The sequence below is a fragment of the Schistocerca americana genome, chromosome X, assembly GCF_021461395.2.
Source record: "Schistocerca americana isolate TAMUIC-IGC-003095 chromosome X, iqSchAmer2.1, whole genome shotgun sequence".
NCBI classification, from domain to species: Eukaryota; Metazoa; Arthropoda; class Insecta; order Orthoptera; family Acrididae; genus Schistocerca; species Schistocerca americana.
The window spans coordinates 293,045,220-293,066,121 of NC_060130.1; the positions used below are offsets into that span (position 1 = coordinate 293,045,220).

General features: G+C 41.7%; 1 protein-coding gene across 1 annotated transcript in view; it reads right to left on the bottom strand.

The window, feature by feature from the left end:
• The window catches only part of LOC124556532 (transcription factor 12), a 732,435-nt gene that overhangs the window by 644,071 nt on the left and 67,462 nt on the right, over window positions 1–20,902 (bottom strand). Inside the window, exon 2 of the mRNA XM_047130486.1 lies at window positions 16,916–16,962. Within this exon, the coding sequence (XP_046986442.1) occupies window positions 16,916–16,962 (47 nt within the window). The remainder of the gene's footprint in view (window positions 1–16,915; window positions 16,963–20,902) is intronic.

Sequence of the window (20,902 nt, forward strand, 5' to 3'; positions counted from 1 at the left end):
ACATTTGTGGATATGCTTGAGAGCTGCACCTCATTCTGCAGAGCCTAGTACTAAATCAGAAATGTGTAAAGAAACAAAACACAGATTAATACCAACATTCTCGGCAATGACATTTAGCAGGATATTGTGTAATGCATTCTGAATTAGTAACGTTCAGCCCGTGGTGTTAATTTCCATGGTCTAGCCTGCGCCATAGACATAAAATAATAAGTATTTTAAACGTGAATTTGTAAGTACTACACAACAAATTCTGGAGTCTTTCTTGTGCATGGGTCTAATGTTTTGGGTTTCGAATCCAAGATATCTGGCGCTTAACGCAAGTTTTTCATTTGGCAATGCTGTGTGTGTGTGTATGAAAATTGCAAAGATGCATTGGTTAGAATGGAGTGGTTAGGATGTAGTGCAGTGTACGTCCACTGAAATCGGCTGGGTCGCCAGACTCAGGTCTCAAAACGCAAGATGTTACCAGCTGGTCGATTATTGTGGTGTCAAGTCAGCTTTCGAATTTAGGATAGCCTCATCTTTGTTGTCACAGACAATAAGTTTTCGTCAATAACCAAGCACCTTGATTCCCCGTGTGTTTAATTATTTATCAATTAGTTGCTTTATTTAATGGAATACTTGTGATACTATTCCTTCACATACAAGGATGGTTTGGTAAGTCTGGTTGAAAAGCAAGAAAAATGGTTTGTTTCGTAAACAACTCACCTTCTCGACAGTCTCCGTTGAGGAATATACACATGGTCCAGCGACCCTCAAGCTTTTTCATCCCCTCGGAAAATACTCGTTGACTGCTACTATCACTTACTCGTATGATGGTAATTTCTTCCCAGCAAGATAGTTTCACCTTACGGAACAGAAAGAAGTCACTTGGAGGCTAAGTCTGGTGAATAGGGTGGATGAGGAACCAATTCAAAGCCCAATTCATGTACTTTCGCCATTGTTATCGCTGTTGTGTGGGATGCTGCATGAGCACTTTTTTCGTGTCAACCTTGGTCTTTTTGCTGTAAACGAAAGTTTCAACCTACCGAACAAGGAAACGTAATAGGGTTCAGTTATGGTATTCTTTTTTTAGGTAATCTATGAGGACTGTTCCTTGGGAGTCCCAAAAACAGTGGTCATCTCCTTACCGGCTGACAAAATGGTCTTTGCCTTCTTTGGTGCACTTTCACGAGCCTTTGTCCATTCTGTTTCGGAGGATACCAAGTAGCCTGTGCAACATATTAACCAATTCCTCAGTTCTCTCGTAACTCTCTAAACATTTCTTGAGCGTCTTCTGTCGTTAAGCATGCTATTTTTATCACCTACCTGCCTTTGGTAGAGGCTATAATTAGTAGCTGAAGATAAGTGAACTGATGCGATTACAAACAAAGCGATCACTCAAAATATAAAAAAATTATATAAAAACATTGTAGACAAATCGCCGTTGCCCTCTGATTCATTTATCTTCGGTTGCAAACGAAATTCTAAAATTTTATGATTATTGGAAATAGTTTTGAATATGTTGTGATACATTAAATCGGTAACTGTGTAGAAAATCCTCAGACTGCATTCCTCTTTTAATATGTGCGTTTTCATTGACTACACTCCGCTAAACAGATATCGTCTCTGACTCAGCCGACACACTATTCTTTTGTCAACAAGCATTAGCAGAGTTAATACTTCTTTTAAGGATTTACTTTACATTACCTGTAGTCTGAACATAACTGTCTTCAGAGCTAGAAGTTCACTTTGATGTGAGGCATACACTGAAATTAAACTTCTTGACAGAAGTATTGCAATTATTTTCACTTTCTGACCTGTAACAACTATTAGTTACTCGAAATTAAATAGTTTGTACGCTGTCATAATTCACAGTGATACAATAAATGTTTGGAATCATTTGAGAGAATGTATCGACAGTGTATGAAGGTATCTGTATACAAACGTGAATAGACAATCTTAAAATTATGATTTCAAATCGGACAGCGTGCTCGCTGCAGTGAAACATTATGAGCGAAGATTCGCCTGATAGTCGGCAAGGTGAAGCCTAGAAGTAATATCTATACAATCATTTCTAAGTCTGTAGAGAACATTTCGCTCGTATCACTGTAAACCACCAAACCAACACAGACGAAATTGCCTTGGGTGTTTTAAATTTTCGGTGTAGAATGCTTCAACGATATAGGGAGATAATTAAGTTTCAGTGCGGAAATCGTTAAGCTGTGAGAACTATTTTCCGATAAATTATGAAGTATTCTGTTGTCTATGTCAAATAAATATGGTGGTTTCCTTCCGCCCTGTTGTTAGTATTAAGACACTGAACTACGTACGTAATCCCGTGTATGATACGTAGGAGACTCAATCTTTTGCAGACTTCAAACCAGTCATTAATGTAATTATAGAACTTGACGGGTCTAAGGGAAGGAACTCAACGCTGAACTAGAACTTGCCACGGTTCCTTAACCTACTTGCGACGAACCTGAGACGATTCCATTCCGTAAACTGAAAATATCACGTGTTACATGTACAGTAATTTCTTGTAATATGCAGAACTCAGACATGAGTCCGGCTCCTTAACCACTGCGTCGATATATATAGACCTTTATATGCCATAATAAATTCTGAATCACTACTGCGTGTCCGATATCCAGTACCACTGTCCCACGAGGGGTTCACAGGACCTTACATCCAAGTATTAAGAGGTCTGTATGAATGTCTTGCGCAGCTACCTAAGCCTAGGTTTACAGCCTTATTTAATGTTCACATATGAATAGGAGAATTCCTTACCTAAAGGACAATTTTGTTATTAATACTTACTGAACTTTGAACACCAGATTCACAGGAATAAACAACGCTTTGGAGGTATGTTCGTGTTCCAAAACATTGTGGAAAAAACTTAGATTTTTTTGTAATGGCTATGCAGTACTGGTAGCTGACACTCTTGTGATGGTAAAACAGTGTTTTTGCTGAATATCTTCTGAACCTGGTGTACACAAACAAGTGTTTTGAATAGCAAAATTTGCAAATATTGTTGTGATTCCTGTGTGCTGTTGTGAAAGTAAATCTGCTGTTTCTGGGCCAGTGAGGAATCATGTAGCTGATGCAGATGTGGAACGTCTCTTTTAAGTGAAGGTATTACACATTTCATGTAACTGAAGCTGGCAATGGTAAGGGCAATCTGTCATCAAATCGCTGCACACCTTTGCGCTGCCTGTGTCTGTCATTTAGCAGAGACCACCTCTGAAAAAAGTGATATTTTCCGCTCACTTGAGCTGATGACTTAGCTCTGAAGGAAAGTCTTAAGGAATCTGCATTCCCTTCTCCCTTTTTCACTGATAATATGCCTGCGTATGTATTTTAACATATGAACTGCCTATGCTAGTACAAATAATTCCAAAAATGTTGGTGAATGCCGACAGAATACATTGTTAGTGTTTCGTCTGCACTGAGCTCGCTTACTACGAGGTTAATGTTTATTCTATGATACTAGAGACCTAGTAATATGTTTTTGAAATTTACAGCTGTCAGTGTTTTAGAATGTTTTCTTTTTTTTTAATGCTACACATTTTATTGTTTGCATCATGTGAATAAGCTTCTGGCTATTTCTCGAGTGAAGTCAGTGATGTACTGAAACGATGTTGTTGTTCAGAGTCTACAGTGGCATCAAGGTTAGGTGAAAGTTGATTCAGGGGATCGCTTTTTTCTTAAGGACTAAAGCATTACCAGTGGTGGTCATCCGTGCACTTTCACACCATTCTACGAACGAGCCACAAAATATCTAACTGAGATCGCCGAGTTCCATTCTGATGCAACATGTGCTTAATTTGGGAAACTTAATTTCCGGAAACAGTAGGTAGTTTGAAAGCACTGAAAGCTGTTGGCTGCGAAATTTCTAAGTAGGATACTGGTACAGAGGAAAGTAATAACAAAACACATAATTGTATCTTCTGACGTAAGTATTATTTCGTTTATTAACTCCTCCATATATACGTCGTCGTACGTCCTCCCTGAAGAATGTCCCCCACCTTGTAATGATTTCGTTCCACTCAGGGAAGTGGCGGTATTAGTCTTATCGTGAAAGATGTGGTGGAGACAGCAGCAGTGACGATGTTAGCGTTGTACGTCTAGCTCTGTTGAATCTAAACTAAAACTGAAGTGATATTAATATTGGAGATAAAAAAGGGCAAACCTGTTTAGTGAGGGCTAAACCTGAAAATTGAACATAAATAGACAACGAATCTTCAATGAAAGACAAGTCTGAATAACATAAAAATTTAACTTAAAAAATTTCTACATGTGGAAGAAATAATTCTGCTCAATTCTAAGAGGAAGCAAAGCAAAGATTCAAAGTTACGCAAAAGATACAAAACTGTAATATCTCACAACGAAGAAATATTGAGGCGAAGAAAAGAAATGAATTACAGGAAAAATCACGTAAGAGATACGTAAAACGATAGAAATATGTTGAGTATAAGTGAAACAGAACAAATAGTTAAGTACAGTGTAGCCATAGAGAGGCGGCTATTTCTGTTGCAAAGTAACAGTAAAATCCACACATATGTTACGGCTTAAACTAATATCTTATGAAGAGTTGGCTAGAATTTTTCAGCACTTTTATTGCAGTGACAACTACAAAGCCTTAAGCACGATTTCAGCTGCAGAGGGCACCACTGCTAAAAATCACAGCACAGCGGAGAGATACACGAGAGGGTTAAGGTAAGGGTAGAAAAACACAATGTTGCAATACATGATACATGAACGATAAGATTTATGCTAGGGTTAAAGATGATATATATATATATATATTAGCGTAAAAGGAGAAATCATTAACTAAAAAATGCACAAGTTGTTGTAAGAAACAGAATAATGCAATAGATCGCGTTGGTATGCAAAATGAAACAGGCTTATATATTGTTGGAAGATCTAAATCTAAAACTTAAGCTGAGTTTCATCGTGCACCTCAAGTGAAGGCAAGGCTGAATTTCTAGCAATGACGAAGTTGACTTCGCAGCGCCGACGTTGAGCTGAAATTCAATCGCAAACCCCTAGTTACATTCCAAATTCCTATCGGTCCGTTCTGATGCTGATTCTAGAGATGCTGACCAAATAGCTCAGATGCGCGCGATAAAAATAAATCTCTGTAGCTCACAAAAATTTGTTATTAAATCTTCTCACTTAACGAGAACTAAGAAATTTCTTACAAGAACTACGACACGTTTGTTGTAGAGACTATCTTTCTCCACTATTCTACATAACTGTCTGCATTGTTAGCACACGTAGCGAAGCCTGACATCTGTACTTCGCTATTCTCGTCGTTTAAATTTTCATCAATCGTGAAAAGTCGAGTGAGGTTTTCATAAAATGTATATTTATTCCATCATTCGCCAATTCCTCACTCATTTTGGACGGTCCTCATTACACTCATCGGGAATACGGTTAGAACTTTCGCACTCATAGCCACAGAATTATTTATCTACTATTTCATCATCTTAAACACTACAGTTTTTATGGTGAAAGTCTGCTTGTGCAGTGTTTAGTGCATTCGGATAAAGAACAATATATTCCCCAAATGTGAGGAGTGTGTGAGTGAAAAAAAATACAAAATAAGTTTACTGTGGTGCTTGGGAAAAATGGGAACTCACTGCAATGGTGGCACGATTCATTAATGGAGCTTACCGAACACATGATCTACCGCATTTCTCCGATACGGTGCCAGTGTCACCACGAACCGCAAATGTCCAAGAGGTAAAATATCTAGAAATTTCACATGTTTCCTCTTAAGTTATGGAGGCTCTTGCTTTAATTTCACCAAGTGCACGAAGAATTCTAATCTGAATGGTTACTTCGTTACTTTAAAGGACAACATTACTTTTAATTCTCGTTACCGTCCCATCAACAAAACAACACATTATCACGCCTAATACGATACAGGAAACACATTGGCATTCAAAACAGCTTCCACTCGTATTGGAATGGATAAACATAGCTCTTGTCCGCCCCCGGTAGCTGAATGATCCGCGTGACGGATTGTCAATCCTCTGGCCCCGGGTTCGATTCCCGGCTGGGTCTGGGAACTTTCTCCGCTCAGAGACTAGGTGTTATGCTGTCCTCAACATCATCCTCTCATCCTCATCGACTGTAGCTCGCCGAAGTGGCGTCAAATTAAAAGATCGGCACCAGGCGAACGGCCTGACCGACGGGGGGCCCTAGTCATACGATTAAATTAAAAAAATAACAGGTCTTTAATGGTTTTGAAGGGAACCTTATACCACTCCTCCAGCACAATAGTGGCAAGTTCAGGTAAAGGTGATGGAGGTCGACAGCGGTCAGGCACGCTTCTCTCCAAAGTGGACCGCAAAAGGCTCAATAGTATTACGATACAGTGACTTGGCCAGGGAGAAACAATTCACCCACGTGCTCAGAAAATTAGTCCTGGACGATGCGAGCTGTGTGAACAGTGGCCCTCACTTTTTGGAACATAGCAGCACTAGTGGGGAAGAAAACATTGTACCGGGGATGGACCTGACCAGTCAAAATGGCCATAGATCCTTGGCAGCAATGCGACCTTCCCGAGTAACCATGGAGTCCATGGAATACATGGCCGCCCAAACCATCACCGAACACCCTCCATGTTTCACTCTTGCGCCGTAAACTCCACCTGAAATTGGAAGCAGTTTGAAAGAAAACTCATCCGACCTAACGACTTTCTTCCCTTGTTCCATGGTCCAGGTTTTATGCCTTCGGCACCACGTGTTCCTCTACGGGCATTTGCATCACTGATGAATGGTTGCGGAATTCCAGCTCGCCCGGCAATTCCCTGCTTATGGACCTCCCTTCATGTTTCCTCTGCGCTGAAAGGGTTCGCAAGTGCGACATTCAGTTCTCCAGTGTCAGTTGCAGCTGTCGTCCTTTTATTTTTCGTCACAATCCTCCTCATTGAGGATCTGTCACGATCATTCAGAAAAAAATTTCGTCGGTGTAGGAACTTACGGGATCATAGTTTTTCCGCTTTCCCTGTATGGGGTATAAATCTTCGATACGGGGCCACTTGAAGCACCAAACACTTGGGGTACCTCGGTTAGGAAGCACCTCCCACTCAACCACCAACAACCTGCCCACGTTCGAATTCACTTCGTTCCGGCACAATTATAAAGAAAAGTTCTGACCACGACTGAGACTTGAAATGTATTTTGGACATTCCACAGGTACCGTTTCTTGTCAGATACAATAGCGCAACCTGCAGGCTTGGCTAGGACTATACTTCCTCTATGTCGCTTGATAATGGAAATAGTGTGTCAAGCAGATCAATTGCTCCCTTCGTCCTGCAACTGTACAAATCGAAAGAAACGTCTTCTCGATTTTCTTGAGGGGAACAGCATATGCTCGGCAGCGCACAGCTCTTCTTGTGTTGCAGTGACGATATTAGGTGTAACTACCACACTGCGGCGTCCTGGCTTGAACATAGGATTAGAAGCGTTCTTTCTGTCTAGATAAACATTACACGTGACATTCCATTTATACAACCATCCCGTGTCAATCGGATTATCTGGAGCATAATAACAGAAACGTGAAACATTTGCATTACAGCACAGCTGCTTCAGAAAAGCTACATTTCACTGCAGCTGCCAACGATAATCACACAACTGCCTCCCAAAATTTTGACAAGTGTTGAACCCTTTCATGCGGGTGGTTACACTTACAAAAATACTCTTCTATCCTGGCTCTCACGTTTAGTGCACACTTTTCTCTACTCTGAAAAACTTCTGAGTTCCATTTTCTGAATCACCCTGTCACTCCTAGGGCAGTAGCACTTTCTCGTCTTTGTTTTAGGTCTTCATCTCGTATTCACGCCCTGAGATCTGATGCACTTTTTCGTAGACTTTTAAAGGTTAATACATGGGTCGTTTAGTCCTTTAATCACCAGACCCACGAAATTTATTACTAACGACGGAGCACCGTTGTTGTAGCTGACTTTCTAAAACACAGTTCTAATCAATATACTCCTGTGTATACGTATTGCAGAAAAGCTTGCTTCGAAAGCAACGATATTATTAAACTGCTCAAAAGAAGCTTTTGAACCACCTGCATCTCTGAGAACGTCTGCGTTCTTAAATTCAAGAGCATGGAACGAAAGAGAGTTGTGGAACTAAAAAATAACGTTATTGTGAAATAAAAAACAAAGAATATACAAATTTAAAGGGCACTTTGTTCGAAAGTGCACATCTGTGAAATAAAAATCTGCTGCTGCGTACCATTCAATACAGTATCCTTGGCATATTGTCCACAATATGCTACTCAAACCTGTCTCACTCTCGCACATAATCCAACATTTCACAGAACTGCTATATTCGATGCTTACGCCTGAGGAAATACACTGCTCTGCAAAACTTAAGGACGAAATAAATAATGTACCATTTCTTATGAACTAGTCGGTGGAAAAAGAATGAAACGGCGGGAGCATGTTGACAAAGATCTACCCCAGTCTTGCACAGAAATCTGGACGTCACATGGTGTTAAGTCAGCGTGACTATACTGCCATATGGAGATCGCAAACGTAACATCAGGAGGGTATAGGAACGGAAAAAGTCTGTGTGTCAATCAACGAGCCGTTACGGTGCACTGTGGTGGACCAGAGACAACAGCTGGATGGCCGAACACGGACAGAATCATGGGGACACAGGAAGGAGGGCGAAATGTGACGACTGTAGCCCAGGAGTTTGGTATTGCTCACAGCATTGTTTCACATGCATATGGAGCTTTCCGAACTACAGGCACTGCAGCCCGTAGTAGAGGAGATGGTCCAACAATGTCTACCCACGTCAGACAGCAGGTGAAACTGCAACCGTATTTAACAGGCGTGCAATACACGAAATATCAAGCTACACAGTGGCACAGTGACTGCACCGGAGTGGATCTCTTCATCCGACAACTAGTACCTTGTGTTCCGTTGACACTCGCACATTGGCGGGGCCATTTGCGATTGTGCCAAGAGCATAGGAACTGATCCGACGAGGAATGGGGTTACGTGTTGTTCTCGGATGAGAGCAGATTCAGTCTGAGGAGTGATTCTGGACGTACCTCGTATGGCGAGAGATTTCAACACGTAATGCATCCAGCAACATTGTTTTGGTGGTCTCGTAATGGTGTGTGGAGGCATAATGGTGCATGGGCACATTGGCTTCCGAATCTTTGAACACATTACACTCGCCAGTCAACATTATTGTGACTCTGTACTTCACCATGTGCGTCTTTTCAATGCGCCCGGCCCCGATTTCATTTTTATGGACGATGTGCGACGGCATCGAACAGCGCAGGCGGAGGAGTTCGTGAGAGGAAAAGATATTCAGCGAATGGCGTGGCCTGTCCATTCGCCCGCCTTAAATTCCATCGAACACCTGTGGGACGCCGTGGGGAGACGTACTGCTGCACGTTCAAATGCGCCAACGACTTCGAGCAGTTGTCATCCGCCATCGTGGAGAAGTGAAACGCCCTACCACAACAGCTCCTTACCAACATTGTGGCCAGCTTGGGAGTACGTTGCAGCGCATGCATTGCTGTCCGTGGTGATCACACACACTACTAAGAACCACGTCCCGCCTTTTGCAACGTCCTGGTGTCGTCACAGACAGCGGTGACTTCAATGTAATTATTGTCATGTTTGTTCGTCTCATTGCGTATTTCATTCAGTTACCTTCTGCACTATACGGTAGCAATTCTTTCTATTGTGGTCCAAGTTTCACAGACCTATGTCACTTGGCAGTGATACATCATGCAAAAGTAACTTTCGTCCTTCAGTTTTGCATATCAGTGTAGAATCATTTCCACTTCTAGGCCCCTTTAAAACAAGAACAGTCAAATGCGCGGATGAAAATATTTTTCACGTTTAGTAAAAAGTGAAGACAATCAGTACAGAACAAGATGATACTTGTTGATTCTGAAGCAAATAGAAAACTTGTCTCCATTAAGACAACGCACACACTGAAGCCTGTTTACTGCTCGTCGTGCAGAGTCTGTTCTGATCGGAAGCTTACCTGTAACGGAGAAAGCCAAAACCATGTGGTGCAACAAGTAATATCAAATAGCCGACCCAAACTTTCACTGAATTAAGCATCTACGGGAGAGCTGTGTACATTATACCGCTTCCTAATTTGCACCACTGTTATAAAATTCGTATCTCTTGTACTCACCGACATTTGCTAAAGTCAGCGTGAACTATGTACTTCTTTGAACTCTACTGTCAGCTATGAGCTGTGTGTGTTGAGAAAGAGGTGGTCTAAAGACAGCGTTTATTTTGTTGTTTTAATGTATTTCGTGTACAGAATTACTGTTTTAAGTGGCAACATAATGTTTCAGACAGTTCTCAGTCAGTCATGACTATGTACTGTGGTTCGTTTATTAGAAATTGACAGAAAATGGCGACGTTGCCTTTAATATATGGTTGTAAGTTTCCCATATTATACCGGCACAATTTGAGAATCTTGCTCATATAGTGAGCTTTAAGAGAATGGATCTGACATTATTAATGCAACATGATGCTTAGAAATGATGTGGTGAATTTTGTGTTCTTTAAGTTATTAATTAAATAATTATATTGCCATACTGCAACACAAAGTAAAGGCGTTGGAAAATGAAGCATAGATGAACTGCATTTACCTGGAACAACATATCTCATTAGATGGTTGGCTTTTGGGGGAGGAGACCAGACAGCGAGGTCATCGGTCTCATCGGATTAGGGGTGGATGGGGAAGGAAGTCGGCCGTGCCCTTTGAAAGGAACCATCCCGGCATTTGCCTGGAGCGATTTAGGGAAATCACGGAAAACCTAAATCAGGATGGCCGGACGCGGGATTGAACCGTCGTCCTCCCGAATGCGAGTCCAGTGTGCTAACCACTGCGCCACCTCGCTCGGTATATCTCATTAGAGATCACGCATTAAATGAATATTCACGCATTTAAAATGTGCCTAAGGCATTTTAAAAACAGAAACGGAAATGTAAACTGGGACATAAAAAACTTTTGGCCGCAGTGAAGTGTGTTCCAACGAAATTGAAAACTAATTGGAACAGCATATTCATACATTTAAAAAAATTATGTTAGGTTTAAGAACGTATAATGTAAGAAACCTTGCGTTCGACATCGCATAAGAAAACGGATTGCCCCGTAATTTCAATCCAGAAGAAACCATCAAGAAAAAACTTGCCAAATCCCAGGGAAATGAGGGAAGCTTCAATCAAAACTTCCAAGACAAGCCAAGAGGCCTGTGAACTGAGGAGCAGTCCATGCTAAAAAGAAAAATCTAAACTATGCAAAGGAAAAGAATTTGGTACCGCAGTTCCGGCTGTGGAAAGTGTTTTGGATACTCTGCTAGGAAGCCACCACAGAAACTCATTCGTAAAACAAAGGAATGGCATAGAGAGTCATGCGAGGAAGATAGAATGGGTGAAATGATCAGATGCATGAGATGAAAAACGTGGATTCATTCAAAGTGAGCGGGGGTGGGGAAAGGAGAGAAACAGTTATATTGGACTGCCTCCAAATAGATGCAGAAACTGCAATGTGGAACATTTCGTTAAAGTCAGACTTGTATGTTTCTTTAAACTCAGGATGGTTTATAATGGATGTATAATTCATTCATCCACTGATACAAATTAGGAAAACAGATTCCTCATTTGTGACGTTTGCAGATGTTCAGAAATTTTAGCGTAGTGTGTATTTTTCTCAGAATTTCCAGTCTTTACAACTGATACCAAGAACGGCATCCTGCAGTAGAGGATGGCGTGGTTTAAATAATTTTGTAGCTTACTCTTTAGGCTACAATAAACAGAATCTCGAAAGTGGTACAATTTTGGGCAACTCTTCCAAATGTGATGTCTCATCCACAGTTGAGGAAACAACAACCAAAACTTTTTTTTTAGTGAAATTCGGTCTTTAATGACACGGTTCTGCAATCGAGCAACTGTAAGAACCTCGTATGGAAGCATGCCGTTCATACGCGATAACGTTTAGACACTCGACACCGAAGAGTAAGATAAGGCCTGTCTGGAACCTCAAGCAAGGCTTAGCATTTGCGAGTCTCCAAGTAAGAAACTGCTGATTAAAAACGTCGTATGTGCGCTATTCTAGTGGTATCATTCCTCTAGATAAGACACAACTCGCCTGACAACTGATAGGGCATGTACCTTCTGGTGAAGACATTAATACGACCCAACTAGCAGGCAGAATTACATCTGTCATTGCTGAATAAATTTCAGAGGAATAAAAATTAAGACACAGCGAAACTGTCATTAAAGAAAAAAAAAAAAACTGGTCTGGTTATTGTAACGAAGTGTCTCAAGGAAAGCACCTGCAATCCGGACAGGTGAATACCGTGTAAGCTCTATTACGCGGTGGTCCAAGTATTTATATAATAAACAACCAATCGCTACCTGTGAGATCATATGCAAGCTTTCCTTGGTTAATCAGTCAAGAACAATTGAAGATATCATAGGCAGCACCAAACAAGGCAAAATTTTTGCTCATGCATATTCAAATGCAGAGTACTGAGATGGACGCCCGTCAATTTTTGCCTCCAGTAGTGGGACGCCACTGAGATGATCATCATCAACGTGGCACCATTCGGTCCACATGGCGTGATAGTCTGGGGCACCATCACGGATGATTCAACCATACACGCTGCGGGTAGTCGCAACAGCGACGCAACGGAAGTTTTAGAACTATCTTCAAAGCATTTCTACAACCGTATTTCACCAAGACAAGATTCGTACACTGTTTCCACGAAACGTTTATGACCACTACTTCGCAAAATAGGTATTGCTATTCCCATCCCAATCTTTTCGAATGACGTGTCGTCCATGATACACACTTCATGCTCGTCTAGACAGTCGAATTTTGTAATCGGATGGTAACTATTTCCAATAGCACACGGAGGACACTCAAAGTTTGTTTGATCCGACTGCCAAGACGTTTAGATGCGCTGCTAACGTAGTCATGCCTTCACCCTACACTGATTTGGGGCCTATATTATTATTTTTAGGACAGGAAATAAATTCAAATTTTATGAAGCTACTGCAGTTTCTTTACATCTCAACGGCAATGAGTCCTGGTCCCTTACCAAAAGAAATAAGTATGACGGAAGCGCCTGAAATGAGATTCCTCCCAGCTGTGAAAGGATGTAAAAAATTAGATAAAACGAAAATAAATTTCTTACGGAAGAGTAAATAGCTGAACTGAAAACAATGTGATAGATGACTATAGAAGTAGATGGGAGCACCATGTGGAAAGAACGGCGATCGCCACTACAAGCCGTCAAAAGCACTGTAACTATAATAAGTCATTTTCCTAGACGATATTACGCTAGCATCATTTAACAGAACTTTTTGCCTTCATAACAACCATCAATTTGACGAGGAAAACAGTTCTTCAGGTCTACCATAGTCAGCTAAAGCCAATCACTGCTGATTAAATCCTGTGTTTACAAAATTGCAGGTATTTTTATAGCTATTTATATAGCCTCACCCCTTTCCTCGTTTGCTAGGGGATTAAGAGCAGGTGATTCAGTGGAGCAGTCCCGGTGCGATAAGGCGCCCGAGTTTCACCAAACCAGGAACATGTGCGCGCAGCACTGTGACACGGCTGTCGTCCTCTTTGAAAACGAGCCCCCACAACACAATCATCATGATGCAGAAGAAAGAGAAACTCATTTACCCAGAACGTTGAAATGAACAACCTGGTTCACGTTAATGGTAACCTGAATGAGTGGGCCCAAATCATGGTACGAAAATACCCCGAAACATCATTACAGAACCAACTACAGCTTAATTACAGGCTCCACACGCTTGTGGGTTAACGCCATATTGCGGCGTCGGGGCCAAGCTACACGCCTCCAGTTACCTACTGTCGAGCTTCTGTGTTGTTTGGCCACTGAAGACGTGCAGGTTTATGTACTACTATGAGTAATGGCCAGAAACTCAACGACCATTGCATATAGCTACCACCGCAATGGTCGCCCAGAAACTGGTTGATATGGACCTGCATTATCAGACAATAGTAATTACAACTGGGTACGAAAATGACTGTCATGATACTCGTCTGCCACCCATGTTGGTTAGGATCTCTCTACGACCACTTTTCTTAAGTCGTGTTACTAATAAACGGGTGCTAGTGGTATACCATTCCTAGTAAAAATGTTAGTCTATCCGTGTAGAAACACCATCAAATTTGGCAACATCATTCACCTGTGTTCATCAGCACGTCCAAACACTATACCTGCTTTCTGCCACTGTCACGCCTCCACATCAACCCTTCTTACTGTGTTAATTCCATACAACCATACACAACACTACACTGCCATTACTTGTGTCAGCTGTGCAATGCCGCATGATTGCCTGGTATCAGTTCTACATCATCTACACCGCTCGAAGCAGTCAGCATTTGCTTATAAGCGGATGACTAATATTTTGAAAGTGCTACCGTGTGAAGAAAGACCAAGAAGAAAGGTTATGAATAAAGCTGGTCCACAAAGACCGAACAGGCGTCATAGCCAACCTCTGAGTGTGAAGATCATCATTCTACTCCTCAGCGTATTCCATCGTTTCTTGTTATCACTACAGGCCACACATAAAACACGTGTACTTGTTTTCTGATAATCCTTCATAGTACTGCCAATTTCACTAACTACACTATCTGATCGAAAGTATCTACACATTATTACTGGACATTAATACGCAGTGTGTTCCACCCTTTGCTTTCATGACAGCTTGAACTGTGTGAGGTTTCTGTCAGTGGAAGAATGGCAGCCCATTCTTCCTCAACAGCCGGAACCACAGAAGACAATGATTATGTTCGACTGGTCTGCAGCGACGCTGAAGTTCCAAATAATTCAAAGGTTCTCCTACGGATTCAAGTCGGGATGCTGGTCAGGCCACTCCATTTCTGGAACGTTACTGTCCACAAACCACTGAATCACAGATGCAATTTTATGACAGTATGTATTGTCTTGCTGATATAATCATCATCTCCAAACTCTTCCTCTGTTGTACACGGCCATAATGAGAGTTCACATCATTCTGCATTTAGAATTTTCTTAAGCACAAAGTGGGGCCACACCTTCGGCTTGAAAAACACCCCTATATCGTAATATGGCCTCCTCCATACTACACATGACTGCAAGTAACGTTCTCCAGGCATTTGCCAAACCCACACATTTCCATTAGGCTGCCACAGGTTACAGCACCATTCATCCCCAAATCACTCCTTTCTAGTCATCGACTGTCCAATGGTGTCGCTCTTCACGCCACCTCAAGCATCACTTAGCATAGACTACAGAAATGTGTGGCTTATGAGGAGCTGCTCTATCATTTTATCCCATTCTTTTTGATTTCCTACGCGCAGTCATTGAGTTAGCTGGACAGCCCGTAGCACATGGAGATCACGATCGATTTCTTCCTCTGATTTTATGCGACTTTTTTTTTACAAACATCTTCCGCAATTCTCGACGTCCCTGTCCATCGGTACAAGTCTGTCTGGTCTTGGTATAGCTACAGTTGTTCCTTCGCGTTTCCACTTCACAATCACATCAACGGCCGAGTTGGGCAGCTTTAGAAGGTCTGAAACGTCCTTGATGGATGTGTTATTCAAATGACAATCAATGACTAATCCACTTTCGAAAAGTCATCTGCTCTCCTGATCGATTCATTCTGCTGTTACTGCTTCTACAGTTACCATTTACAATACAATATTCCCCCCCCCCCCTCCGTCTCCTTTTGTACTGGCAAGTCCGCCTCTCGTGGCATATAGTCGTCAATTATTCCGCATTACACATGGGCGTTTGGATACTTTTCATCATATAACTTGAGTAGCGCCTACAGGCAATTAGAGAATCGTTCACAAGTATAAGGCGCAGTCAGATGGAAAAGGAATACGAAATGATTGTTATTTCAAAAGTAATCGCCATAACTGTTAATACCTTCATCACACTGTGAGACAAGACTGAAGATGTCATCGTGGGAAAAATATTTTCGGTTGCCTGCAGAACCATGATACTATCCCAAAGCATATCTAGAGCTTCAATCGTCTTTCTTCAGGGCTCCAAAAATACGGAAATCGCACGGGGAGAGATCACCACTTTAAAGAAGACGTGTAAGGGCTTCCAGAGAAACTTCTGTAGCACATTTGAAAATATGTGGCATCGCCCACACGTTGCCACGGTCGATTCGAGTACTCTGCGGAAGTGTCGCTGGGAAGTCGTTACACATCCAACATTCAGTCTCCGATCTCTCCCCACGTGATTTCCATATTTTTGCAGTCCTGGACGAAGACATTCATGGCCTTCAATTTTCTTCGGATGAAAACGCACACGCCTGGATACAACCTCCGTTGCGTAGACAACCGCGTAAGAAAACACGACCTTGCAACTGAGCAGGTCTGTTCACAAACCTCTTGCACAAGAACTGCGTAATTGTTGAAGAATTCTAAACGTGGTGGTGGTGGTGGTGGTGGTGGTGGTGATTCCCAGATATCATTAATGACACAACACACGCAAATTCAACAGGAGCTGAAGTATGAGAATCGTGAAGACTTTTTGAGGAACTATCTAAGCATTCACTGAAAATTCAGACAGAGGAAACATAATGCAGCACATGTGCGGGAGTCGACAGACCAGAATACTGTCACCGATTCACTTCGCTCTGTCACGTACTTGTTACACGGTCGGCTGAAAACGAACAGCATGCTAATACTTTCAAGAAAATAATTTGAAAGATAATCTGCGCGAAGCAATATTTTTTTGTGCGGAACTGATAATATTTGTACGTTTATTATGTGATGAGTTCGTTTAAAAATCACGAAATGAAAGTTAAAGTGGAAGAGGGTACAGACAGACTTACAATGCAAGGAAAGAGTCTGACGCCCTTGTAGATATATTCGTGACTACTCACCATGCCATTGTCCATCGTGCCATAAGGAGACTGGAAACCGGGCTTTTCTGAAACAACAAGGAGTTGCGTGAGCACACTTTGAAAACACATACGACGATAGAACGAAACGACATGCTAGTATTAGAAATAGTTTGGATACATGCACCCCACCTATACGTCATATATACGCAAGACGATCTTGTTAAGTACGAAATCACAAAAATTATGACAAAGATATCCAATCACATTCTTGCGTCAAGCGTGCTTGAATTCCGATTGGAGGGCTTTCTGCGACATGTGTGGCACGCGAAACTGAAAAGTTTATGGAGGACATGGTTATCAAATTATACTCTCATTTGAAAGAATGCGACAACATGGAGCGAAGATACCCACATTATTCGAATTGTCATCCCCTGTATGCTGAGACGATATAACGAAGCTTCCCTAAACAGATTCATAACAGAAGACAGACATAGAAGCCATCTGTCAAAGAAAGAATACACCAACAAATTTAATTTTTGTTCTTGCTCAGCTATGTAGCCGAGACAAAGTCGTTAAATCGTAATTCCAAGCGTGGTCTCATTCATTCCACTCACTACATTTGCATTACACATGGAGCATCACAAAGTGGGTTCTAAATATCTCCGACCTGACCTTTAAAAATAGCACCAATTTAGTTTACTCGCGAGTGACAAACTTTGCTACCTTTAGCATTACATGCAACTCGCTATCTGTAGCATTTTACTGGTGGTGGACGTGTAAATAGCTCATTATGTTCCTGGGTACAGCTCAGAGATAATCTTCACTAAAGAGACGATTTCTCCAAAATCAATGGGCGGCGTTAACAGAAGCATAAAAGAGAAGGACAATTACGATTTTAACGTCCTGGCGACAACGAGGTTATTTGAGACGGAGCACAAGCTCGTATCAGACGAGAGTGAGCAAAGAAACCGGCCGTGTTCTTTTCGAAGGATTAATCTCATTGAATTAAGGAAACTACAGGAAATCTGTATCTGTATTGCTGGACGGGGATTTGAACAGTGCACCTAATGCAAATACACTCCTTTAACCGTAGCGTCGCCTCAGAGCAAAGGGGATGAAGCTTGACAGAAAGGAAAACAGACAGTAGCTCTTCGGAATTCATACGCGAAAGATGCAGAGGTGGGCTGAACAAAAGGGTAGATAAGATACGTATGTGAACATTTACGTGCACTGGATAAAATATCGGTGTCTGAAGAAAGTCTGTAAAATGGAGGAGTGAAACGATTTTTGGTAAACTGAACGATGAATGTAACATTATATCAAGCACTGAAAAGAGGAAAAATACCTCCAACATAATCTGTAGGCACTCGACAGCTGTATGAAAGAAGACAGGAAGATAGACTGGGTACTTTTACAAATTATGGAAACGAAATTTTTTTCCCGTGCGTACATGAACTACTACTACGCGAGTCATGCCATCAATGCCTCGGATGAAGAAATGAATGAAGGTTAGAATTTAACATTCCATAGAGGACTAGTTCATCAGTGACTGAGCACAAGCTCCGGATTGAGATGTCTGGGAGACGAAACCAGCCATGGCCCTTTAGATGAAAACATCCAGCACCGACTCTAATTCAGAAAAATCTACTCGGGCTATGCAGATAAGGTTTGCACGCCGCTCTTCACATTAACAAAACAATGTCTTAAGCACTCCGTAATCTCAATCGCGATTTTATATTTGTCGCAATAATGGAATGCCAAACGAGGAGGACATAAAAGAGGGTTTAAAAGTGACAGCACTCTCTGTCAGAAGATTTAAAGACTACTAAGATTAACGAATATTGGTGCTGAAAGGCAGCTGTACTGCAAGCACTCTACATGGTATCCACGGAGGAATTGTCAATATTAAGGGATATGGCAAGAAATATCTTTGAAGTAAAGAAGTCTAGTGAACATGGGCTCTAAAATTCTAAAATACATACCTAAAGAGCTATGAGCACATGTTGAGCAGAAAAAAGTAGCGGAGGCGAACAAATGGTCTTAAGGTACGCACTTTTCGGGCCATGTTTACTGGGTATTTGTTCTTGTTTTGGTCCACATTACCATCTCCCAAATTCTGGAAAGGCAAGAGCTTGCTGTATACGAGATTTGTTTCATAGTATCAAAGATGAAGTGTTCATACAGTAGCTGTTAAGGTATGCACCTTTGAGCCCATGTTTACACGAATTTTTTGAATCTAAAGTACGTTCCTGTAATATCCCTGAGTATTCACCATGCCTCCCGGGACCACCTGTATACGGTCGTAGCATCCTACATAGCTCCTGATAGATTCTGCATTTCCATTAGTTTCACTATTGAGAATAACTTTATGGAAGATTGCTTGAACACATATTTGTCACCAGAGATTGAAAAGCAACACTGTCGCACCCACCAACAGAAAAAGCCAAGTGAATTGCTGCATCGAAACACTATCAAACAACAACACTATTTAGAGCAAAATTCTGTGTTCAGCCATACTAACCAACCTGGAACAACTTCACCTTCTCCACGATATTAGCATGGATTCCGAAACCACCTAAAACTCTAAACTAAACTCGCACTCTGAGTCATGGTTAGGGATATGTAGACTGTTTCTAGACTTTCAGAAAGTTCTCTCGTCAGAACCACATCGATGCCTACTAAAGAAAATTCGCCGTGCATACGACTAGACTGTAAACTTCATAACAGACAGTAAACAGTAAGCACCATGTATTCCCGGATTGGGTTGTTGGGGGGGGGGGGGGGGGGGGGGGGGGGGGGAGGAGACCACACAGCTAGGTCATCGGTCCCATCGGATTAGGGAAGGATGAGGAAGGAAGTCGCCCGTGCCCTTTCAAAGGAACCATCCCGGCATTTGCCTGCTGGAGTGATTTAAGGAAATCACGGAAACCTAAATCAAGATGGCCGGACGCGGGATTGAACCGTCATCCTCCCGAATGCGAGTCCAGTGTGCTAACCACTGCGCCACCTCGCTCGGCCATGCATTCCTGGATAAAGTCTTCCACAAAGTAATAATTTAAGATGTATTCCTGGGATATGTATTGTGTTATTTCTGTTCCGTTGTAGATTAATTTCTTTTATTAGTTGAAATTCTAGAGTGAGATGGCGCTGTTACCTACTAAGAAGTATTAACGATTCACAATTTTCGTAATAGCAACCACGTGCGAAGACTAGCAACTACCTCCGAATGCAGAGAACTTTAAAGTTGTTCCTTAGCGAAATGTAAAAACTTAGCGGCATTTTACAACACGATCAATGACATACAAATGGAGTCAGTCATGTCACACAATCTGACTGGCGAGTGTGTGTAACATAGACGCTGAAAAAATTCAATCAGGAGACAATCTAAGAGTGCCTGTTCAGAAAAGCTCAAGAAGTTTTCCGGGCGTAATGTAGCAATATTTCTCAGTCTCATGAGCAACTTTCCCAAATGCGAAGTACCAAGTTAGAACAGAGTATTTCGCACAGAAGCACACAAGTCATCATACTTCTCACACTCCATCCGTGAATAGGACGCGACAGAAAAGTATCTCGATAACAGAGAGAAAGCAAAGAAACTGTCCCTAAATCTAAGGATACTGTCAACTGATTTACCATAGGAGAACAAGCGATTTTGGGCATGGATGTGTGTGATGTCCTTAGGTGAGTTAGGTTTAAGTAGTTCTAAGTTCTAGGGGACTGATGACCTCAGATGTTAAGTCCCATAGTGCTCAGAGCCATTTCAACCATTTGAACAAGCGATTTTGAACTCTGAGGCATGGTGCAGTTTGGGATTTTTTAAAATTAACAAATCATCGCAAGAAGTGAAGACGCGATAGGTGATAGCTGAAAATCCTGGGATAGAACTCCATATTGGGTGGTATTCTGGTACATACCCACTAAGCCCAAAACCTGAAATATGTGGAGCAATGACAGTGCCCTTGGAAATGTGAAAAACGTAGATTTACGTGTAGAGAGAGATTTGGTATATGCCCCGTCCTAATGTGT